This window comes from Megascapheus bottae, unplaced genomic scaffold, assembly GCF_031878675.1.
Source record: "Megascapheus bottae isolate mThoBot1 unplaced genomic scaffold, mThoBot2.hap1 HAP1_SCAFFOLD_53, whole genome shotgun sequence".
NCBI lineage: Eukaryota > Metazoa > Chordata > Mammalia > Rodentia > Geomyidae > Megascapheus > Megascapheus bottae.
Window position 1 is genome coordinate 1,169,711 of NW_028327559.1, and position 23,296 is coordinate 1,193,006.

At 46.4% G+C, this 23,296-nt stretch overlaps 1 protein-coding gene, 1 long non-coding RNA gene and 1 pseudogene across 2 annotated transcripts; 2 read left to right on the plus strand and 1 right to left on the minus strand.

Annotated features, from left to right (window-relative positions):
* Positions 1-4,860: 4,860 nt before the first annotated feature.
* LOC150039658 (uncharacterized) lies at positions 4,861-12,872 on the plus strand. The gene is made up of 4 exons (XR_016534273.1): positions 4,861-4,888; positions 10,215-10,308; positions 11,756-11,838; positions 12,703-12,872. It is a non-coding gene; the product is annotated as an uncharacterized LOC150039658 (long non-coding RNA).
* Positions 11,832-13,100, minus strand: LOC150039659 (ral guanine nucleotide dissociation stimulator-like). The gene is made up of 3 exons (XM_090327649.1): positions 12,939-13,100; positions 12,560-12,753; positions 11,832-11,994 (listed from the first exon to the last, which is right to left on the minus strand). The coding sequence occupies exons 1-3, from the start codon at positions 13,062-13,064 to the stop codon at positions 11,931-11,933; spliced, it is 384 nt and encodes a 127-aa protein (XP_090183775.1). The 5' UTR covers positions 13,065-13,100; the 3' UTR covers positions 11,832-11,930.
* A 4,496-nt stretch (positions 13,101-17,596) lies between these two features.
* Positions 17,597-20,332, plus strand: LOC150039660 (golgin subfamily A member 2 pseudogene; annotated as a pseudogene).
* The last annotated feature ends 2,964 nt before the right edge of the window (positions 20,333-23,296 follow it).

Here is a 23,296-nt window from a genome sequence, read left to right on the forward strand (position 1 = left end):
TTTCTGAGCTTTCTTTCAGAACTGCAAATCAGTCATTTCAGGACCAGACTAGAGGTACAGCAAAGATTATCCTGAGGCATGTAATTTGTTTTAATTTCAGTGAATCCTCAAGAAAAATTTCTGAGACACCTTCAGTACATTTTGACAACCCCTATTATTCTCAATGCCACAAATCATCAGGAAAATTCTAATATTAATATAGTATGGAGTTATGAAACATTTGCCCAGAGAATAGTTCATATTAAAATTAATATTTAAAATGGCTTGTTTTCTACCAAATGGATTTCATTAATTTCCTACTAACATACAAACATACAGGCCTTTTTCCTGCCTTAATTTTTTAGTAACTAGCATTTCTTCTAATCAAGTTAATCTTAATCCCTTTAAAGCACAACTTACAGTAATTCCACAACAATGCAGCTAACTAGTATGTGAGTTTTAGAAAAGATGGAAATAATGGCTCTGTGAGGGTTTTTTAAATCATTTTTCATGTATTTTAAAGCCTGCAGGATTCCAAAATTTTTATGACCTTAAAATTATCTCACTTTTTAAACATATAATATTAAACTTGAAATTGTCTATGAAAGAAGAAAAATATGTAGGAGGCTGCAAAACATAATAGTATCCCAGAATCAGAGAAAATGTGCACTGTCTGAGCTTAACAGAAAGGCCATAGCAGTGCTAAGTCTTTTCCTCTTACCTACAGAGACCATGCAGTGAATTTTAAGAGTGCAATCTGATGAAAGAGGAAAAGGAAAGATGCTTAGAGAATATAAACTACTCAGAGCATCAGAGCTTCATGGGAAAAGGTACTGTTTTAAAATCATATTAATAACACATATGTTCTTTCTAGGTAACACAACATGCATAAAGCTTACTGAGTGTTGTACATCTAATAATCCATATGCATAACAATTGGCATTGTTCTTTTACATGCCTCTACAAAGTACCACTCGGGTTCATCTTTCTCTGTAAGCTTTTTACTACCCCACACCAAGGAAAGCTGCAGGAAAAAATAATAAAATAGCATATAGGATAGTTGTGATGGACAGCAGTACCTTCCCACAGAATTGGATGTCTGGTCGACCTCGGTGAAGTAGATATTGTTACTTCAGGCCAAGGTGTTAAGTAATTTTGCTCTGTGTGTTCTGAGTACTGGGGAATCAAGTCTCAGTCCCTGATGGCATTGTAAGTTAAGGTGTAACCGATAAATCCAGCAAAATCCAGCCGAAAGAATAGACATTGTTGATCACACATTGCCTGCCAAACAGCCAACAGGCTTGATCCATGTTCTGTTATTTAGTCTGTTGAGTTTTGTGGATGAGTGGTTCAAGTGAAGTTTCCAGTGTTGTTTCTCAGTCTTGAGAAACGTGGATGGTACCATCAGTCTCTTCCTCACTCAGTAGTCAAGGGCACTTCTTAGAGACACCATTCTGGATTCTTTGGCAACAGAACAACATCAAAACAGGGAAGCAACCAGCAGGACAGGAAGAGCTCTTTCAAGTTCACATCTAAAAACACCACTCCCAGTCATACATCTGGAAAACAGGCCAAGGAAGACACATTTGAAAGATACTCTGCCTCAATGGGAATTTTGAAAATTATGTAAAGGAATAGGACATTTCCCATTTGTGGGAGGGCAAATTAATACATCATTAGTGGGTCTAAACTTCAAATATGCATACCTTCAGAAACAGTAATTTTGTTTCTGTTAATGTACAGTATGCTATACCACCTCAGTATTGAATTACGAAGTAGCTAAAGTAATATAATAAATCCAGGCAGAGGAATCTCTATTCAGCTTTAAGAAAGACTATAAATCTATATATACTGACATGGGAAGTATCTTGATTATATTACAAGGTTTAAAAAAAAACAGTTCAAATAACAATAGAACAGGCTGCAAATGTGGCCTGGTGGAAGAGTGTGCCTAACCTGAAATGCCTAGGCTTTGATTTCAAGCCCCAGGACTGGCAAAAAAATGACAGTGGGATACACTGTGTATTTTCATGTGTGAAAAAGCATGTGCATCCACCTCACTCCAGTTAGAATGGCAAGGATCAGGAAAACGAATAATAACAGATGATGGTTGTCGGGTCATCTGCTTGAGCATTAATTTCTGTAGTTTCCCAAACCCCAATCCCACCGAGGTATGATATTGCTCTCCTATTAAAAGGAATCATTCATAACCCTAGCCACTGATGATGGTGTGAACGGAACCTGAATGTCAATTTAGACAGGAAAGTTTGAGGGTCCATCTCCAATTCATCAGCAAAATTCTGGACTGGAGTCATAACTTAAGTGGGAGAGTACCTGCTGTGAGCACAGAACTCTCTCTCTCTCTCTCTCTCTCTCTCTCTCTCTCTCTCTCTCTCTCTCTCTCTCTCTCTCACACACACACACACACACACACACACACACACACTCACTCACTCACTCACTCACGCAAACAAAAGAGGGAAGAAGGAAAGGTCTGGTGTGGTGGACTCCTCTGTGAGAGGCCTGTAGACATTCTGGTCAGCTTTCTCTGGGGATGAAGCACTGGAGATTACTGGTATCCCATGATGCCATCTTGCCTTCTCCATGCTGGGATCACCTGCTTAGCCCTCTCAGAAAGCACCATGTGATCTCCAAGTACACTGCTCATCTGTCTCTGACCACAACTCCTGGAGCTCACAGCATAGGTTTGATTTTCCTGAAAGGCCAGATCCATGATCCTTCCCCTGGGACTCAGAGAAGACATTTAATTATTTGCGAACCTCAAGTTTCCTCTATAAAACGAAGCTAATCATATCTCATACATTATAGAGATGATCTGAGAGATGAGATGAAATCAAACATTCTAAACATGTAGCTAGGTCCTAGATCTTGTATGCTCTGCCTCCCAAGTGCTGGTATAACAGACCTGTACAATCACACTTGCAACTAAGTTTTTCCTTTGCTTTCTTCACCTTCCAGGTACTGAACTCAGGACCTTGGGCATGTTCCTCTACCAATCCTCAGTACTGGGGTATTTTAGGAGAAAGGGAGGAAATTAGGTCACTGTGAGCATGCCCTTAAATGGCATAGTGGGGATGATAGTCTCTGTGTGCCCTCTCTCCCTCTCCCCCCCCTCTCTCTCTGTCTCTCTCTGTCTCTCTCCCCACCCCCCAGCCACTGAGTTACACAGGCCTCCTCTTCTATCACATGTTCCAGTTGATATACATTGCTCAAAACAATATAGCCAAGAGACATGTTTGGATGAGGCAATGTAAACCTTTTCTTCTTTTCAGTGGATTGTCTCAACTATTTTGTAACAGACAGCTGACTCCGTTCAGGGAGGGCTGCGCACAGAACTGCACGTCAGCTCCCCTCCCGGCGAGGCTGGTGCGACCCACAGTCCATGGGAAGCTCCAGAGCAGGGACAGGATCCCGGCCTCAGAAGGAGGCCCGACTCCAGCGCTTCTGGACGGAGACCAGGGCATGAGGAGGGCGTGGGCACCGCCTCCCCGGGCACCCGCGGGGGCCTGGAGCTCACATTCACCCCGCGGCCAAGGGGCGCGGGAGCCGGGCGCCCCGAGAGCCCCTGTGCTTCACAGGAGCCCTCGATTGCGGAGGGGCGGCGGAGTCCGCGCGGCCCGCTCCATCGCCACGGCAGCCCGGCTGGCAGGGCCCTCGCGGGCGCGCCCGGGCTCCGTGGGCCGAGAGGCGCCTCCCCCACCACACCCGCTCCCATGCCCCCTCAGTGACACCGCCTCGGGAGTCCGCCCCGGACCCTGCCGCCATGTTGGGTCGGCGAGTGACACCGCCTCGCAGTCGACGCCCGCGCTCAGTGGAGCAGGAGGCAGAAGGAAGAGCTGGAAGCGCGAGGGGGCCGAGGCCTGAAGGTGCTGGAGGCGGGCGGCACCGCAGGAGTCCTGGTGAGCAGACGTCTGGCGCAGGTAGCCGCAGACCCCGCCCCGTCCCCGTGGAGGACGAAAGGGGCGTGGCCCGGGAAGGGGCGTGGTCTGGGAGTCGCGGGGTGGGGGAGCCCGGGAATTCCCTCCTCCTGAAGTCAGGCGTCCCGGGCCGGCTCCGCAGTCGTCGCTGCAGCCTGCCGCCCCGCGCCCCACGCCTAGGGCCCCACGCCTAGGAGGTGGTCCGGGTGGAGGAGGGAGAGCGGGAGGGCTTCGGCGGGCGTCTGCTCCGCCCGCTGCCCCCTCTCCGTCCGGACCTGAGCCGCGGCCACAGCGACCCGTGCGAGCGCGGCCAGAGGGCAGGTAAGGACCCCGGCGCGGCCCGAGAGCCCCTGTGCTCCACACACGAGCCCTCGATTGTGGGGGGGCGGCGGAGTCCCCGCGGCCCGCTCCATCGCCATGGAGGCCGGGCCGGCGGGGCCTTCGCGGGCGCGCCCGGGCTCCGCGGGCCGAGAGGCGCCTCCCCCACCACACCCACTCCCACGCCCCCTCAGTGACACCGCCTCGCAGTCCACGCCCCGCGCTCAGCGGAGGGGGAGGCCCAAGGAAGAGCTGGAAGCCCAGGGGGCCAAGGCCGGAAGGCGCTGGAGGCTTGCGGCACCGCAGGAGTCCCGAAGAGCCGGCTCCCTGTGCAGGTAGCCGCAGACCCCGCCCCGTCCCCGCGGAGGACGCAAGGGGCGTGGCCCGGGAAGGGGCGTGGTTTGGGAGTCCGGGGTGGGGGAGCCCGGAAATTCCCTCCTCCTGAAGTCAGGCGTCCTGGGCCGGCTCCGCAGTCCTCGCTGCAGTCTGCCGCCCCGCGCCCCACGCCTCGCGCCCCCACGCCTAGGAGGCGGTCCGGGTGGAGGAGGGAGAGCGGGAGGGCCTCGGCGGGCGTCTGCTCCGCCCGCTGCCCCCTCTCCATCCGGGCCGGAGCCGCGGCCACAGCGACCCCTGCGAGCGCGGCCAGAGGGCAGGTAAGGACCCCGGCGCGGCCCCGCGGGCGGGGACGGCCGACCCCGCTCCCGGCGGCGCTGGGCCCGGGCGCCCTGCTCCGGGAAGGCGACTCTGCGATCGCCGCTCTCCACCGGCCCGGAGTCCGGAAGTTGGGGAGAGACTTCTCCCCTCCCCGGCCCGGCGGGCGCGTGTCTTCTGCCTGCGCTCCCAGCTCGCCGCGGCCGCGGTCCCGCCCCACCCCGGGCTTCCCGGTCCCTGCCTGCGTCCTCCGGGGCATCGTGTGCCCACCCCGCCCCCGACGAGGTGTGCGTGTTGGTGGGGGAGGGAGGTTGGGTGGGCAATGTGTGGTGTGAGTGGGGGGCGTTGAGCCTTCATTCGGATCCCCGAGCCCGATCAGGGGTCGCGGGGAGCGGCTCCTTTCTGCCCTGGAGAGTGGACGGAGGTCCGTGGGCCGCCGGGCTCAGGGGGCCGCGGAGCCGGGCTGGGAGGACCTGGGCTTGGGGACGAGCGGGGGTGGGGGGAGCTCCGGGCAGCCCGGGTTGGATAGAAAACCGCCACCTGTGTCAAGTGTTCCTTTGTTTTGCCTGGGGGTGGGGAGATCCACCCTTCCGCGGCCACTCGAGCGGCACCGGGCTGCTCTGCCGCCTCCCCTTGCATTCGGTGTCGGTCCACATGGGCTCCAGGAAATTTTGTGTTAAAAGTGTGTGTGCGTGTGTTTTCTTCTTGGTAATCGCTTCCAGCTTTTGCTTTATTGGGCAGAGGTGTTGTAAGGAGCTCCTGGAAAATCGTGTCTGGTGTGGAGGGATTGCTTTAGTGTGTGTGTTGTGAGTGGAGTGGACGCGGCAGTTCAGCCTGGGTTATTGTCTGAAAATCCATGGAACCAGTCATGGAATGACGTGCAGGCTGGTCACCTTGTAAGTGGCTCAGTGAAAAGTCTTCTGGTAGCACTGAAGCTAGCACATGCATGCCGTTTAGTTCGTCTGCCGATGGGGAGGTTGTCATAGGTAATTTCAAGAACGTATGCCGTGGTCCTATAGATGTGCATGGTGGTGCTCCAAGTGTTTATACCATTCACTTCCTAAGAGTTAAATTACACACTTAGGAAAATACTGTTCAATGTGGGCATGTGATTGCATTTGCGAGAAAATACGTATTAAATCTAGGATACCCACCAACACAGTGCCTTGGCACACAGCAGACAGGAACCATTTTGATTGGAATAGATAATAAAGGAATGTCTTGAACTAGAAGCCAGGGTTCCTCTGTTCTTCACATACATTCGTACATTATACTTTGAGACAAAGTTACATTTCACCAAGGCCAAGTTTTTTAAAAAAAATTATGTGCGAACCCTGCCATATCAACATTTAGTTTTATCAGAATTTTTAGACACTAGCTGAACCTCAGTGAACAATTGATATGCTTGTTGAGGACACAGAGGGTCCTAAATTTAGAAAAAAAATAAAACCCCAACCAATTGGTTTTGGTCGCAATCTTAAACACAGGACTGTTCATATACATGTTTCAAGGATAAAAGATGAAAGGGCTCCTAAAATATGTACTTAGTTATAACTACCGTAATAGCTTTAATTTTCCAGTTAGTTTTGCTGCCTTCATAAACCACAAAATGGACTCCTTTCTGTTTGCCCGAAAGTGAAATTACAGCTTTTATCTGTCTTCCTGGGATAGGTGGAATTTGTCTTATGGATAGAGTATATATAATATTAATACATTGTTGGGGGAAAATGTCTAGTTCAGGAATCCTGAAACTGAAAAAAAATCAGTGTTTATATAAATGAATTTGTATCTTATTATATGTAGTAGTAAAAGAATAAATATACTAAAAGACAAGCAGTGACTGAATAAGAAACTTATTACCAATCCAACTTGTTTATTCATGGTTCATTTTCGTGGATCTTAAGTTATACATACTTTTTATATGAGTAATTTTTTTCCTTAAAAATATAATTAGCTCTTATGTTGGGCACTGGTGGTGTAAGCCTTTGGTCCTAGCTAGTCAGAAGGATGAGACCTGAGGATCAGAGTTCAAAGCCAGCCAAGGCAGGAAATTCTGAGCAGACTCTTAACTCCAGTTAACCAGTAAAAGCAAGAAGTGGAGGCATGGTTCAAAAGGTAGAACACTAGTCTTGAGTGAAAAAGCCAAGTGAGACCTTGCCCTGAATTCAAGCCCTAGCAAAAAAAAAAAAACCCACACAAATATATTTAGGTCTTAATGTAGTCAATCAGTTCCGTGGTCATCCCTTATTAGTCCAGTTAAGAAAGAAGCCGGGGCCGGGAGTTTGGCCTAGTGGTTAAAGTGCTTACCTAGCACGCATGAAGACCCAGGTTCAATTCCTTGGTACCACATACATAGAAAAAAGCCGGAAGTGGTGCTGAGGCTCAAGGGGTAGAGCTCTAGCCTTGAGGAAGTCCAAGGACAGTGCTCAGGCTTTGAGCTCAAGCCCAGGACTGGCAAAAAAAAGAAGCCTAGTAAAACATTTTGAAAAGCATTGTTAAGATTTGCTGTCTAGGAATATACATCTGTCTGTTAAGAGATACAATTTCAATGAAATTATGCCTTTATAAGTTAAATATTTGCTGTCTTGGAATGCAAACTTGGGTGGCAAGACTACATTAAGAAAAAATATCTGCAGGAAACTTATTTCATTAAAAGATAGGTTAGGAAGGAGAAGGCTGTGATTGCTATCTTGTTTCTGAAGTGGCAGGGTGTTTTTGTTTTTCCACCGTTTGTTTTTTAACCTAGTTGTGGTGCAGTGGAGTTGGCCTTTGTGTAATGCATTAAGCCGAATACCTCTTATGTGTGCTTTTGTGTATCTGGGCTTTATTTTAGGTGGAAGTTTTCTTTAAAGAATGTGTGTAATGTATATAAGATACTTGGATTAAGAACTAAGTGTTTGGTGATTGGATTTAGAACTTTGGTGGGGCTTTACTTTGCCTTAGGGGTAGACTTAAAAAAAATGGTTGGGGTGGGGTAATGTATTGAGGGGTTACAGTTACGCCCGGCAGGTAGTGGGTATATTACTTTTTGAATTTTGATACCTCTTCTCATGCTTTTCTCCCTCTTTTGCTCCCCAACCCCCTCCAAGTCATCTTGTTTTTCCCCCTTTCTTCCCTATTTCAAATAAATGCATACAGTAACAACAGGTAGGGTTAGGTTTATTTAATCTTAATTTTTATATACCATTTAGTGTGTATAATTGCCTTGAAAATGCTATGTACTCACTTCCAAATGTATAATAATTAGAGAATTTCAGACAAGATATTTGCAATAATGTTCTGGGTTCTTTTAGGATGATAATTCTTTGACTATTTTGAGAGTAGACACTAGGTTTACTTACTTTAAATGTAAGTGAAAAATAAAATAAATACTGTTGTGTTGTCAAATACCCTGTTTTTCAGAAAACTGGTCAATATATCAACACGGCATTTTGGCATCACGGGAGTAATTTTTTTTTACTTTTGTCCATTTTTAGTTTTCTAGAGCAGAATGCTTTTAGACCAATAAATCCAGCCTTACATTTGACATTTGACATAGATTGTTAGGAAATTCTGTGAAAAATAAGTTGTCATTACTTAAATTTTATGAAAGTGTATATCAGCGCAAGGAAGATATACATCTTCCTTCAAGGGATATGTTTCAGAAGAAAGCAAATGACTGTATGGTGTTAGAGTTTCAGAAATGCAGATGGAAAGACTTAGAAAAAATCATATTAAGTGAAGTAAGCTAGACTCAAAGGAACTTAGGCTCAATGGTTTCCCTTATTCGTCATAATCAGTAGAAACCTTGGGCTCTACTAGCAATAGAGCAAAATCTTCATACATAAGGCCATATAATGTGAAGCTAATTGAAAGGACCTCCAGGATATTGAAACAAAAGCCATATAATGAATGATTGTTGTCTTTTTCTTTCTTTTTTTTATATTTTTATTACAATTAATAGAAGGGTTACATCGTAATTAGCTAGGATTATAGGTGTGAGCCTCTGTGCCCAGCAAGTCCAGTTTTATTTTTTTTAATATTGATCTTTTACTCAGTGGCAAGGCATATGCATATACATATATTCCTTTTTTGTGGGTCATGGGATCCTCAGCTTTTCAGCTCTGTCACTTTGAGCCACAGAACCACTCCTAGTTTTCTGGTAGTTAATTGGAGATAAGAATCTCATGGACTTTTTTGCTGGGCTGGCTTTGAACCACAATCCTAGCTCTCAGCTAGTACCCAGCAACATAAAGATTTTGAGCCAGGCACCAGAAACTCATGCCTGTGATCCTAGCTACTCCAGAGGCTGAGATCTGAGGATCACAGTTTGAAGCCAGTAGTGGCAACAAAGGGTCAGAAGTGGAGCTAATAGTCAAGTAGTAGGATGTTAGCCTAGACTGGAAAAAGGGAATGCATAACATTTAGACTCTACATTCAAGCCCCAGTACTGTGAAAAAAAAAGACAATCTTGTATTTCAAGTTATCTGCTTTTTGGACTTTAGTTAACTAAGCTGATTTAAACATCTAGAAAAGTTCTATTAGTGAAGAAACTAATTCTCGGCAATAATACTAATTGCATCCAAAGGAAAAATCATGAGAAAATATATGTTTATTTATTATGAATTAGATACTTTCATTCTTTACCTATAGTCATTGGAATGTCTTAAGTTAAAAGACTGAGATTAGCCAAAGACACCTAAGGCTAGTGTTGTAGACTCTGGGTTAGAAATGCCAAGTACTTATTTTTCCTTTTAATTATTACACAAGCATTTTATTAAAATCTTAGAAGAGATTAATAGAAATGAATATAAAGGAAAAAATCTAAAGTCATACAAATTGTCACCATCCAAACAATTAGGCACTAACTCATATCCTTCTTTAACCATATGGTTTCCTGATGCCTTTGAATTTTAATATGTTCAGCTGATTCCTTCCTATATATAAATACATATGATTTATACTCATTATCTATCTATCTATCTATCTATCTATCTATCTATCTATCTATCTATCTATCATCTATCTATTATCTGGACTCTTTCTTTGCTTTTTTTCCTCAATGACTCACTTTTTTATCAATGAAATAAGCATCCTAAGTATGATTCTGTACACAGGAAAATATGTCTGGACATGTTTGGATTACTGGTCAGTGCCCTCCACATCCTAAAAAGATATTCTGGATATAGAGGGCATATATGAGCCCCTGTATTCATGTGCTTTTGTTTCACATATATACTTCTCACATTTTCCTGTTCCACTCCTTCTAAAAGAGGAAGTTCAAGCATCTCGTCAGAATGTGATTCCCACATCTTCCCACAGCTTATTGTTCATCCCATTATTCTGCAGACTCCTTGCCTTGTTCTTTTAAAGAAGGGTGCTGCTCAATCCTCTGAGGCTGCAGATCTAACAACACGAAGTCCAGTAAAGGCACAAGTTCTAGGTAAGAAGTCCAATTTAATTCTAAAAATTTATTTGACAAATTTTCTTTGTAACATATTGGCTGCCATGTTTCATAATCAATAAAAATGATAGCTAACAAAGGTAAATTTAAAGGTGGATCCAAGGAACAATTACAATGGCATACTTCATTTTTTTTTTTTTGCCCGTACTGGGACTTGAGCTCAGGGGCTGAGCGCTGTCATTGGGCTTTGTCAAGGCTAGAGCTCTACTATTTGAGCCACAGCACCACTTCTGGATTTTCCCATGTATGTGGCAACAAGGAATCAAACCTGGGTCTTTGTGCATGCTAGGCAAGCACTCTACCACTAGGTCAAACTCCTGGTCCCCCTTTTTCCTTATAGGCCAAAAGTCACTTTGTAAATTGACCAATTTTTTATCATCAAGTTCTTTGAATAGGTTCATTAGAGTATGCCACAGAATTGGATTCCATAATGAGGTTCAATTTAATGTGTTCTGATACAATAGGAATGTCATGGGATCACTTACAGGGGAGAAGAAGTGATAAGCTCACTTAGACAAGAGACTAGATTTAGGAAAATAAGGTATGGATATAGAAATGGCAATGAGCAGATGAAGAACTTTGTTGGAAAAGGAAGGTCACAGTGGACAATTATGAGAAAATATCAATTCACTTTCTAGAACAGCATCTTTTTTAAGAAATATAATAAATCACTCTCTCAGAAATGATGCTTAAAGTTGCGAGAGCTATTATTAATGGAGAGTCTAATCTGAAACACAATCCTAAAGGTGCATGGTCACAAGGCCGTTCCTCCCTGGTCTTGTCAGAGAAAGTGACACAGTAGGAACCACCTTGCCACTAGGGAAGTGAAAACCATCTAAGGAAATACTGTTCATTCTGAAAGTTTTAGATGCAGTGCAAATTTGATAAAGAAGTAAACTTCACTTCAAAGAATGCCCGATCTGGGCAAGTAGGGAAAAAAGGCATCTTTAATGAATGTTGCAAATAGTAGATTAAGTCACAAAAGAGGAAAACTGATTGCCAAATAAGAGAAGAAATAGTTCTTGAAAACACTTGCTGTTGAGGTGAAAACAATTGGAATGAGCTGCTGATAGGTTACTTAAATGAGGCAGATAAGAATAGGGTGATTGTGGTTCTTAATGTACAGTTATTTCTTTTTTCTTTTTTCCCCTTCTGGTTAATCTCATGTAGTTACTGTATCTGGCTTTGTTACCTGGTATTTTATATATACATTTATTTGTATATTTGGGAGGGGTGTGTGGTGAGAAACGGGACAAACATGAGAAGGGTTGTCAATGTGCAAGAAGTAATGTACCCATTCAGGAAACCCACTGAATGTCCATGATGGGGAGGTGTGGCCGTCCTAGTCTCCCTAGTCCTGATTTTCCCAGGGTAGGCAAAGGTGACTGGGCTGGCATGGTCCCAGAGCTTCTCTCACCCTCCTCAGGAATAGAGGAACTCACCCCAGCTCCCCATGTGGACACAGTCTCCTGGCAGGTCTCAAGCTCTCCTTCAGAACTCTCAAGCCAGGTGGGTACCATTTCACTTTTCCCAGGCCTCCCGCAAAGCAGCTCCCTAATGCCCCGCTCTGAAAACAGATTCCCTCCTCTTCCCCAACACACTCACTGCTGTAGTTGTCCTTTTGCTCCTGCCTTCTCCCCCTCAAGTTGTTGGAATGAGCTGTACCTAGGGAATAACATGAGGAAGTCACCTGCACTGTCCCTGAGTGTGACGTGTGCAGTTCTTGGTAGCTTCTGAGCACAGGATGGAGCTTGGGATGACAAGAATCACCCCATTCTTTACACTGAGTGGAGCCTGACATACCTCCCGACATAAGGTGAAGAGGCCTCTACCTGCCTCCTACATATCTGAGTGGGCATGGGTTCTCTGTGTCCCTCTAGTGCTTCCTAGTGAGGTTCAGTTAGTTCAGGACCCCAGAGAGAAGGTCACTCACCTTTAGAATTTGGAAAAGGCTTTGCTTAAGGTCTCAGTGAGGGCACCATGGAGAGCAGGGGGTGTTGAGGAGAGGGGAGCTTCTCCACGCACCACCCACAATTCTGCCCACCCAGCTGTTGGAGGCATGGGCCAGGACAGGCATTTTCACAGCTCAGGCCTCTGCTCCAGCCTCAGGCAGTGTGGGTGTTGTCCCTAGCATGCTACTTCCCAGGCTTCAAGCAGATTCATGTTGGGGCACCAACTTGGGCCAGAGCCTAGCCATTCGGTCTAGCCTAGGTTCCCAGGAGCTGCTTACCTGTTGAACAGCAGGGTCAGTATGTACTGTGTGGTAGTGAAGGTGCGGTAGGTTCCCAGGAAGACTGGGACGAAGGAGGCATCTCCGAAGAGCAGGGCAGGTACCAGGTGCTCTACCAGCTGCTTTACTTTGCCTCCCCGCAGGTATCCTGCCTTGCAGGGATCAGCAAGGCTTGGAGCTAAAATATCCCCATACTGGGGTGAAGAAGAAGCAGCAATGGGAAAAGGCTCCTGGCCATCCAACAGCTTGGGGCTCCACTTCCTTCCCTCCCTCACACACACTCATGTACCCACATCCCACCCAGAATGCAGACACCTATGCCACATAGTACTAGATGTGATGACTCCCCCCGTTCCTGGCCCATGCTTCCTCCATTCACCTGTGGGATGTAGCGTGGGTTTCTGCGCAGGCAACCAGGCCAAGGGATGAGCCATTGTCTGCGAATGAGATCAAACTCTCCATTTTGATTCTTTCTGTGGAATAGAGGACAGCAGCAGGAAAACATCCTGCTGTCTTCAAAGTTTCCACACAAATGAGCTGGCTCAGCTGCAGCGCAATGTATGAGCTGCTAAGCAGTGCCCCCATTGTTGCCTAGCCCTCTGTCATGTCATCTCTTTAGGTGATGTCATCACACCCCGCCCCCCAGAGCCTGAGCCTCACACCTGACCCCTGCACATGTCCACTGGCTGCTCCCTCGGACCTCCTGCAGGTCAGGAGGAAAACTAGACCCATTCCCCTCCACATACCTTCCCACTGTCCTCTGTCCAGCAAATGTCCTGGTATTGAGGACATACTTACTGGCTTCACACCTGGCACAGCCAATCATCTCAAATGTGTTCTACACTACTAGTGTTAGTGCTTGTTGGCTTTAGTCCCCCAGTCAATCCACGTTGCAGTGATTCCACTTAGGGTCTGCTTGTGAGGGGGAGGCTGTCTTCCACTGAATAGTAGTTCCCTGTGTCCATCGTAGGCTGTGAACCTTGACAGCTGCTGTCAGCCATTTTACTGCCCTCATGTAGAGATGAGGTCCCTGCGCATTCTGTCTTGACAGAGAATAAATTTCGTTCGTACATGTTGTGACAAAAAGGAGATAGAGAAGCTACTCACATCCATGTCCTGAGACAGGACATGCCACAGGAATCACACACATTGTCCTTTGCCAGATGCCAATGGCTCACACAATCCTAACTGCTCAGGAAGCTGACCTCTGAAGAACATGTTTCAAAGTCAACCTAGGCAGGAAAGCCTATGAGAGTCTCATCTTCAATTAATCAGCAAGAAGTAGGAAATTTGGTTCATGGCCAATGTGTTGGATTCACAGGCTTGAGCATAAAGATTCAAGGCCCAGTCTCCTATTCAAGTGGCAGAACCGGCACAGCAAGAACTACTACCGTGGGCATGTGTCTGTGATGTCTGCATCACTTCTTGTCATAAGGCAGATGAAGGTGACCCTAGGTCGAAGTGTCAAATACAAATGGAACTCTAAGACAGATATTAGGTACCCAGATGAATCCATTCAGTGGTACATTTGGTAAGGATAGAAGAATATTGAAAATGATGAGAGGGCAATGTTCCCTCCAAAGGGTGACCCCTTGGCAATCCCTTCACCCAGAAGTCACGGCTGGACAACTGGATGGACACAATTAGCTGGATCTAGAATGAAAGCAATGCCATCCTCCCTCTCTGTACCTTAGCATCTCCTCCTGTTCCTTATAGCAATTTATCTAAAAACCAATTCCGTATGCCACAAAACACAGATGACAACAGCATCCTGGTAACCCCTTATAGATGGTCGCAAATACAAACAAAATTTGGTGGATTGCATAGTGTTTCACTGTATCCATTACCTTGGGATTCAGCCCTGAATGGGAAAGTGATTCAAAGTGACACAGTAATGTTAAGAAAAGAAAACACTATCAACTAAAAGCAAATAGTAAGATGGTTGACATTTGGGAGGAACTTGAAACTGTGGGTAAATTTGTGGGTGCTCTGCAGTTGTGAGAATACATATATGGCTTGTTCCAATAGAAGATCTTGGGAGAATCTTATGCCATATTAGAATATTTCAGGAAAAAACGGAGTAATTTCATTATGTGTACAATTTTCTTTTTCTGAAGGCACCTGTGTTTGTCAAGGGGCGAAGTGGGATGGGCAACGAGGGGCACCAATAGAAACTCATGAGAGCCCTCCATACACAAGATGGACAAGAAAGGAGGAGGGCACCTCTGTGCTTGGGAGGTCAGGGGAGGCCAGAGGAGGGAGAATCCTCCAGGAGATTAGGTAAGGAGGAAGTGAGAAACTGAGGAGCAGGCAGAATAAAACATCAGAAGTAAACAGATTGAGGTGGAATTATGACCGCAATGATCAACAGTGTTCCAGGCACTAAAGTGCCATATCTGTAATGCTTTTTACCAGAAAGCCCTCCAAGTCCATCTAGAACAACACAGAGCTTAGAGTGATTTAAATTTCCCGACTGGTGAACTCAGGGAGATAGTAGGAATGTCAGCATCTGGTAAGTTCCTGTTGGGGAGAGGTCCCTGAGCAGCCCACTTGGGACTGCTGACACACTGAGACCAGATTGTGCTGTCATGAGGTGTGGGACCCTATGGAAACAGTGGCTGAGGATGGGCAACCAGCTGCTGGCTCTGGGTGGAAAGACCTGCTCAACACCATCACTCAGGTCTTCTTTAAACACATAGCCCAGAATGATAAGGGTTCAATGGATGAGTGCATAGGTTGTGGGTAGGCCAAAAAGTTTTTATGGAAATAGAGACTTAAGTAAAGGGAGACAAGGAACCTAGGAGAGAGCTAAAGGAGGGAGCAGGACACAGACCCAGCCCTGATGCACAGAGCACCAGTGCACTTCACTAACCATACAAAGGACAAAGGCCTCATATCTAAAATATATCAACAGCTCAAAAAATTGAATTACTCCAAAACTAATCTCCAAAGTAACAACCATCCCATTAAAAAATATTAAACACAGTCTTTTCTGAAGAAGAAATAAAAATGGCCTATAGACACATGAAGAAATGTTCAACATCTCTGGTCATAAAAGAAATGAAAATCAAAACAACTCTAAGATTCCACCTCACTCCAGTTAGAATGGCCAGGATTAAGTAAACTAATAACAGCAGATGCTGGACGGGATGTGGCCAGGAGGGATCACTACTACACTATTGGTGGGAGTGCAAACTCATTCAACCACTGTGGAAAGCAGTATGGCAGTTCCTCCCCTATGACCCAGCAATTCCACTACTTGGCATTTACACAATAGTCCAGAAACAAGAGCATACTAAATCCACCAGCAAAACAATGTTCATTGTAGCACTATTTACCATACCAAAGATATGGAACCAACCCAGATGTCCCTCAATTGATGAGTGGACCAACAAGATGTGGTATTTGCACACAATGGAATTCTATGCTGCTCTCAGAAAGAATGACATCACCCCATTTGTAAGGAAATGGAAAGACTAAGGAAAAAATCATGTTAAGAGAAGTAAGCCAGACTCAAAGGAACGTAGGCCCAATAATCTCCCTCATTTGTCAAAATCAGTAGAAATCTTGCACTCTCCTAGCAGAGATTTACAGAGACATTAGGCCAAATAGTATGACACCAAATGGAAGGAACACCAGGATAAGGAAACAAAACACATATAATGAATGACTGTTGTTCTTAATATACTATATTATCTCTCATCTCTTTTGCCATCCCTTGGTTATCTCATACTGTTACAATAGTTCACATTGTTATCTGAAATATTTTATATGGGCTTAATTGGTTATTTGAAATGGGATAGGGAAGAAGGAAATCAAGATAAGTGCAGGGAGGGTGGGAGGCAAAGGGGACCATGTCATAAGAAAGGGTATCAATGTATTAATGTTTGTGAAGTTATGCACCTTCTATCTGGTGAATATAATGTAACCCTTCTATTAATCACAATAAAAAAGAAAAAGAAATATGCACCTTAGTATCAGCCACTTCTGCTACTTCCTTTTTACATTAGAATTAAGGTAATCTAATGGAATATCTAGCCTTGAAAATATAGCAGGCAAGGGACAGCCATATGATGCTATTAAACATTGCAAATGTGGTGAGGTCTTCTGGGAAAAATATTTAAGAGAGCTGAGATGGCTGGGATTGGGTGGGAAAAAAGAACACTACCATCCTCACTGGGTATCAGAAAGCCTTGACAGTTTCAGGTCAGTTCTGCCTCAGTCTGGAGAAGAACCTCAGGAGAAAGGCTGGTTGGATCCATCTTGCCTCTGAGTAGACAGGGCAGCAGGGGAGAGGAGGAACAGCAGCAGCTGGAAAGCAGAGGACCAGGACTGGATTATGCTGTCAGAAGGTAGACAGTCGGCCAGGAGAAGAGTCCTTGGAAAAACATTTATGAAACAGATTGTGGAAATGGGACAAGCTGGAAGAAAGAATGGGGTCCACTGGAGGGATTTCTAAACTTTGAAGGAATGGAAACAGGGCTGCGGAGGAGCAAAAGGCACTGGGAAGTACACCGTGCCTTGCAGCTTGCTCATCTATTTCCAAATCCCTGGCATCGGAGTTGACTGTTAATGGTAATGTGCAACGCAGGAATGTCAAGGCCAGGAGCCTGGCAAAACCCACATAAGTTCTCCAAGTGACCCCAGTTGTGTGAGTGAGGCCAGGGAGGCTGACTTGTAAACCCGTGCACCTGTCCAAGGAGAGCAGGTCCCCAGCCAAAGTGGCTAGAGCCCCATGGGGGAGGGGTTGCCAGTGCAGCTCTCAGGTGACCCCACCTATTCTGCCTGAGTCACAAGAGTCTGCCACACCCCCCATTTATCTCTGACCAATGGGATACAAGCATTGAGGCCCCGCCCACCATTCTATGCTGCCTATTACCCCTGGTATCCCTCTATGGGCTCACACCACTAGAGCGGTCGAGGGAGGTAGAGGTGGTGAGTGGTGAGAGAGCGAATCGAGGTGACGTTGGAGACAGAGTTGGAGGTAGACAGAGTTATTGTTGATTGTGAGAGGTGAGTGGAGTTTAGAGCCTGGGAATGTGGCCCCCCCACCTTCGCCATCCCAGTGCTGGGATGTCTGAGCAGACAAGAAGAAAAAAGGTAGCTGCAGGAAGGAAAATACTGCAGGAATACCAGCAGAGAAATCATCCTGATAGACCTGCAGCATCCAAGAACAAGAAGAACACTAGAGAGGGAGGTAACCCCAAGACCAACACCGCTGGGGACTGTCCTGTTCTCAAGGGGGTGGCCCAAGACCACGCACACCCTGAGCCTCCCCCTCCAATGGGCACTGTCACAGCTGCCACGGGCAAGGGGGTCACAGGTTCCAGTAATATTGAGGACCTAGAAAGGCGCTGCCAGCATCTGGTGCTCGCCCTGGACTCCAGCAGAACACAAATCCAGCAGCTGCGCAGTGACATCCAACAAATGAAGCACGAGAAGGAAGACCTGCAGGACCAACAGAGGGAGGAGAACCAGAAGATGGCCTGTGTGCAGGAAGCGCTGAGAGTAGAGCTGGAGCAGCACAAGCTGTGCATACAGGTGCTGAGTTCAGAGAAGTGGGATTTGCAGTCTGCCCTGGCCCACATGCAGCAGGTGGCCAGTGAAAGAGCACTAGAGCAGGAGAGTCTCACCCGCCGCCTGCAGGCTGCAGAGCAGCGCGTGGCAGAGCTAGAGATGACCTCGTCTGCAGACTCCACCAAGCAGACAGAGGCCGAGCAGAACAACATAGAGCTGCTGAAGGCCCTGAACCGTGTGAAGCTGCAGCTCCAGGCAAAGGCCAGATGCTGTGAAGACCTGGAGGATGAGAACACAGAGCTACAGGAGAGGCTGGAAGAGCTCCTGACCCAGAAGGCCGCCATGAAGATCCAAATGCAGGAGGGCCAGCAGGCACTAGAGGAGCGGGCAGGGTTGGAAAGTCAGGTCAACCACATGAGAGAGGTGGTGAGAGCATTGCAGTTGGAGAGAGACAGCTTTGCCGAGGACCTGAGGGTGGAGAGGTGCACAGGGCAGGAGAAGGTCCAGCAGCTGGCAGAGCAGGTGAGCCAGCTGAGAGAAGAGAAGGAGCAGGGGCTGGGGCAGGTTGGAGAGCTGGAGAGCAGGCTGGTGGAGCTGAGAAAGCAGCTGTCAGAGCTGCAGCCCCCGCAGCCCCCCGCAGGCCCATGTGAGGCTGAGCAGCAGCTGCAGGCCCAGGCCCTGCAGTGGCAGCAGGAGCTCAAGAACGTGCAGGAGCAGCTTCACATGCAGGTGGAGGAGAACCAGAGCCTCGGTCTCCAGCTGCTGGAGCAGCAGCAGCGGCTGTGGATCCTGCAGAAGAGGGCAGAGGAGTGGGATCAGAACGCCGAGGACCGGCGCAAGATCCTGGAGACGATGGAAAAGGAGCATGAGACCATGAGATGCACCCTGGTGCTCAACCGACAGCTCAAGGAGCAGCTGGGCCAGCTGCAGGATGCCTTGCAGAGGCTGAGCGCTGAGAAGGAGGAGCTGGCCAGCCAGCTCCTCTCAGAGCAGCAGGAGAAGACAACCCTGCAGGAGAAGCTGGCCGAGCTGGAGAACTTAGAGGGCAAAAAGACGACTGAGTTCAAGAGTCAAGCCACTGAGCATCTGCAGGAGCTGCACGACCAGTACGTGGCGCAGCTGCAGGAACTCAGAGCCACGAGTGAAGAGCCCGTGTCCTGCAGCCAGCAGCTGAGCTCAGAGAAGGAGGCCCTGCAGCAGCACCTGCTGAGGCAGACCCACCTGCTGAAGCGGCTGCAGCAGGAGCAGGTGCAGCGCAAGTTGCTGGCCCAGATGGAGAGGGAGAAGTTCCAGGGCACTCTGCAGTGCCTGGAAGCCACCAGACATGAGAATGCGCAGCTGCGGGCCCAGCTGAGCTCCCTGGCTTTTCCCAGGGAAGGAGGAGGCCTGGGCACAGAAGAGAAGGATGAGGAGGCAACTGCCTCTGAAGGGTCTGTCCCGGAGGATGTGGACAACCCCCAAAGCATGTGTGATTTTTACGAGGAAGCACTGTCCATTGCGGAGTGCAAGAAGGCGAGGCTCAGCCGGCAGCTGCAGGAGCAGCAGGCCCGCTGCGGATGCCTGAGTCAGCTGGCAGCCCAGTGGCAGAGAAAGCTGGAGGGCCAGGCCCCCTTCGCCAAGCGCTGGATACATGGCCTGTTTGGGAAGAGGAAGCAGGAAGCGCAGGCGCCCAAGAAGCTGAAGATCTGCTTCCACGAAGACCTGGCCGCCCAGGTGGATGGCCAGAGTGCAGTGGATGACCTCCAGCACCGCTGCAGCCAGCTGGCACAGCACGTGAGCGCCCTGGAAGAGACCATCGTTTCCTACAAAGAGCAGATGGACGTCCTGGAGAAGCTGTGTCAGGAGAAGGACGAGTGTGTCAGCCAACTGTCCCAGGAGAAGAGGAGGAAGAGGAAGGAGCTGCAGGAGCTGCTGCTGTGCCTTGCAGGGGAGGGCACAGAGTGCCAGGACGTGATGCTGGCAGCCACCCAGGCCCCTGCTGCCCAGGCCCCCTCACACCTCGCAGGGCCCCTGAAGATGGAAGTCAGGAAGGACCAGCAAGAGTTGGAAGGCGTGTGTCTTGAAGAAAACTTGGAGCCTGGCCCTGGAGAGGCTCACGCGCTTGGGCCCCTTGAGAGCCCCACTTCAGAGCCTCCTGTTCTGCTGCTGCCTGCTGTCAAACCCCACCAAGATCCTGCAAGCTTGAGCCGAGCGTCCTGCCTCCCTTTCTTCTATAAGGCTGAAGCAAAGGATGTGTTCGACATCATCACCATCTGAAGATTGGGGCTACTATAAAAGTTACTTTGGGCATGAGTTTAATTATAACACTGGTGGGAGTATTATGTAGGGATTAATCTAGGCCGACAGATCAGCCACCAATGAGAGGTGGCCAAACTTTGTGAATGTCCATTGGTTGCTAGTGAAGAGCCCCACGTGATATTTGTAACAAAATTCTTTCCAAGAAGATGGGAAGTTATGGTGTACTTTTTGCTTAGCATATTGTCTTAGAGATGTCATCTTTTGAACTACTTTACCTTAGCATACTGGCATTTTGTGAGATAATCCTATGCTGATTTATGAAATAGTTTTCATAATTCTTTAATTCGTTGAAGAGAAGATTGTATTTCCCTTCAAATGAATTATTTCATTTGTTATTTAACTTTATAGTTGTTACATTCATGCATTTTTAATATTGTGCACCAGCCACACAAATTCTTTTTCTATAATAAGATGATTCAAAAATAGTACACGGAGGTAATAAGTTGTCCAAACTGTGAGAAATAAGAAAATTTTATTAAGCCTGACAGTTTGCAAAAAAGTAACAGTAATACCCAAATATGTGGAGATTTCTTATAGTGGAAAAATATATAACAAAGTGCTGAACTGTAATGCAGAATCATAACGCACAATTGTAGAGTGTCTATAATGAGAATGTCAAGCATCTCAATATTCCACTTATGAATTGTTCAAGTGATAAATGTGCCATATTGTTCATTGAATCAAATAAAATATTAAAATTAATTTTTGTGTGTGTGTGTGTGTGTGTGTGTGTATGTGTGTGTGTTTATTGGTCTGCCAGCTTAACCTTAGGGGCTAGGCAGATGTCCCTGGGCTTGTGTGTCTCTTGTGTCTTTTTAGTGGATAGAGGTAAGACTCTCACAGACTTTCCTGTCCGGCTTCATTTTCACCAATTACAAAAAAGATTTTGACTTTTCACCCTCCTCCATTCTCACTCGTCCTTTCCCTGCCATTACTACTCACACCCTACAAAGTATGTTCCACTTTCCTAACATCCATTCTTGTTAAAGTGCGCATTAATTATTCTGAGATGATTACTATAGTTTATACTTGTATTTACTGTACTTTATGTGAGGAATCCCTTTATCTACTCTTGCTTTTTCCAGTGTTCCACCCTCTATTACTCATAGCTTTCAGTCAGTTTGGTTTTATTAACTCTACTAACAGATGCAATTGTAACTTGGTAGTTGTATCTTCTTTTCTCCTCACTTTTAACATAGTTTTGCAATTATTACAACATGGTGATTTATACATATATGCTCATGCACACACATGGATATGTTAAGTTTTTTTTTTCCTGTCTTGTACTGGGCCTTGTACTCAGTCTGCATGCTATACCTGAGCTTTTATGTGTGTGGGGGGGGGGGCGCGGGTCATGGAGCTTGAACTCTGCCTGGGTGCTGTCCCTGAACTCTTCAGCTCAGGGTTACTGCCCTACCAAAGCCCATTTCCCCTTTTCTAGTGGTCATTTGGTGCTATGAGTCTTAAGTCCTTTTGTTCCCTGCTGGCTTTGAATCTTAATCCTTAGATCTCCGTCTCCTGAGTAGCTAGGATTACAAGTGTGAGCTACTATACCCGTGTTGTAACTGAGCTTTTTGCTTAGAGATAGCACTGTATCAATCACCTGTATTATAGCTACACTTCCAGCCTTAAAGTTAATTATAAACAAGAGGCTTTTTACCTGGTATGCTGGTCGCTCACTCCTGTAATCCAAGCAACTCAAGAGGCTGATATCTGAGTGTTACAGCTCAAATCCAGCCCAGCATGAAAATCCATGGGACTCTTACTTCATATTAAGCACCAAAAAACTGAAAGTGGCACTGCGGCTGAAGTGGTAGAGGTCAAGTGGTTGAGCTGAAGAGCTGAGGGATAGTACCCAGGCCCAGAGTTCTTGCCCCATGACAAAAGAAAAGAAAGGCTTCTTTCCTGCTTGAGCTGTCTTCGAATCATGATCCTCAGATCTCAGTCATCTGAGCAGTAATCAGGTATGAACCACTAGTGCTTGGCTAAGGAAAAGATTTTTAAAAAATTAAACTGGTGAAAAAATAGAGAGGAAATTTATCTATTTAAACTCACTTTAGGTTGTTTTCACTTATTTTCTCTGGAGCAATTTTATTTTCAACCAGGAGCCATGTTTTATTTATATCTATTCAGAAGGCCAGTGATGTGTTCTGATAGCTTATTCTTAAAGTAAGCATAGTGAAGGTAGTCTCAAATTTCAGTGTTCATTTGAATGGAGCTGAACTTTGCTTCGAACCATCTAATGTAAACCAGGCCTCCAAATGCTGCACTTTTCCTTTTAATTTTTTTTCATTTGTTACGTTTCTGTTTCCCTTTCTGGGATTGTCTATTGCAGTGGCTGCCTCACTTCACCAGGCCTAAACTCCAAAGTGTTAGAGGTGATTAGTTCTGCCTTCTGTCTCTAAATCACACAGAAAACAACATAAAGTCTGCCCAAAGTGTGCCTTCCAAAGTTGCTCATCTTCTTAGTTAGTTTTTAAAAATCTTTACCTTACCAGATAAGTTGAATGCCCCAGATAAATTTCTGCCTGGATTTCTAATATATACGACTTGTGGGACTTTTTTGGAGAAGCTTTTGTAAAACCAATATTTGGAGCTCTGTGTGTAGTACTCCAAATCTCCTGTGAGGTGATGCCGTGAGTGGTTCTTCAGGCTTTCTGGTTGTTGAAAGTCATTAGCTATTGATTGGCATGACTTCTAGTTTCAGGTGGTATTGACTTAAAAAACTTATACACAACCTCAAGGGACCAGGAGTTTTCCTTTGTAAAGTAGCCCAAAGTTTTCAGACAGTGATAAAGCATCCAAAGGGATTAGCAGGTTTGAAAAGCAACATTTATTAGCTAACAGGACTATTTGTTTTTCCACCCAGATTGCCTCTCTGAGAAAATTTATAGTCATGTCTCTCTGACTGAAATATCTCCT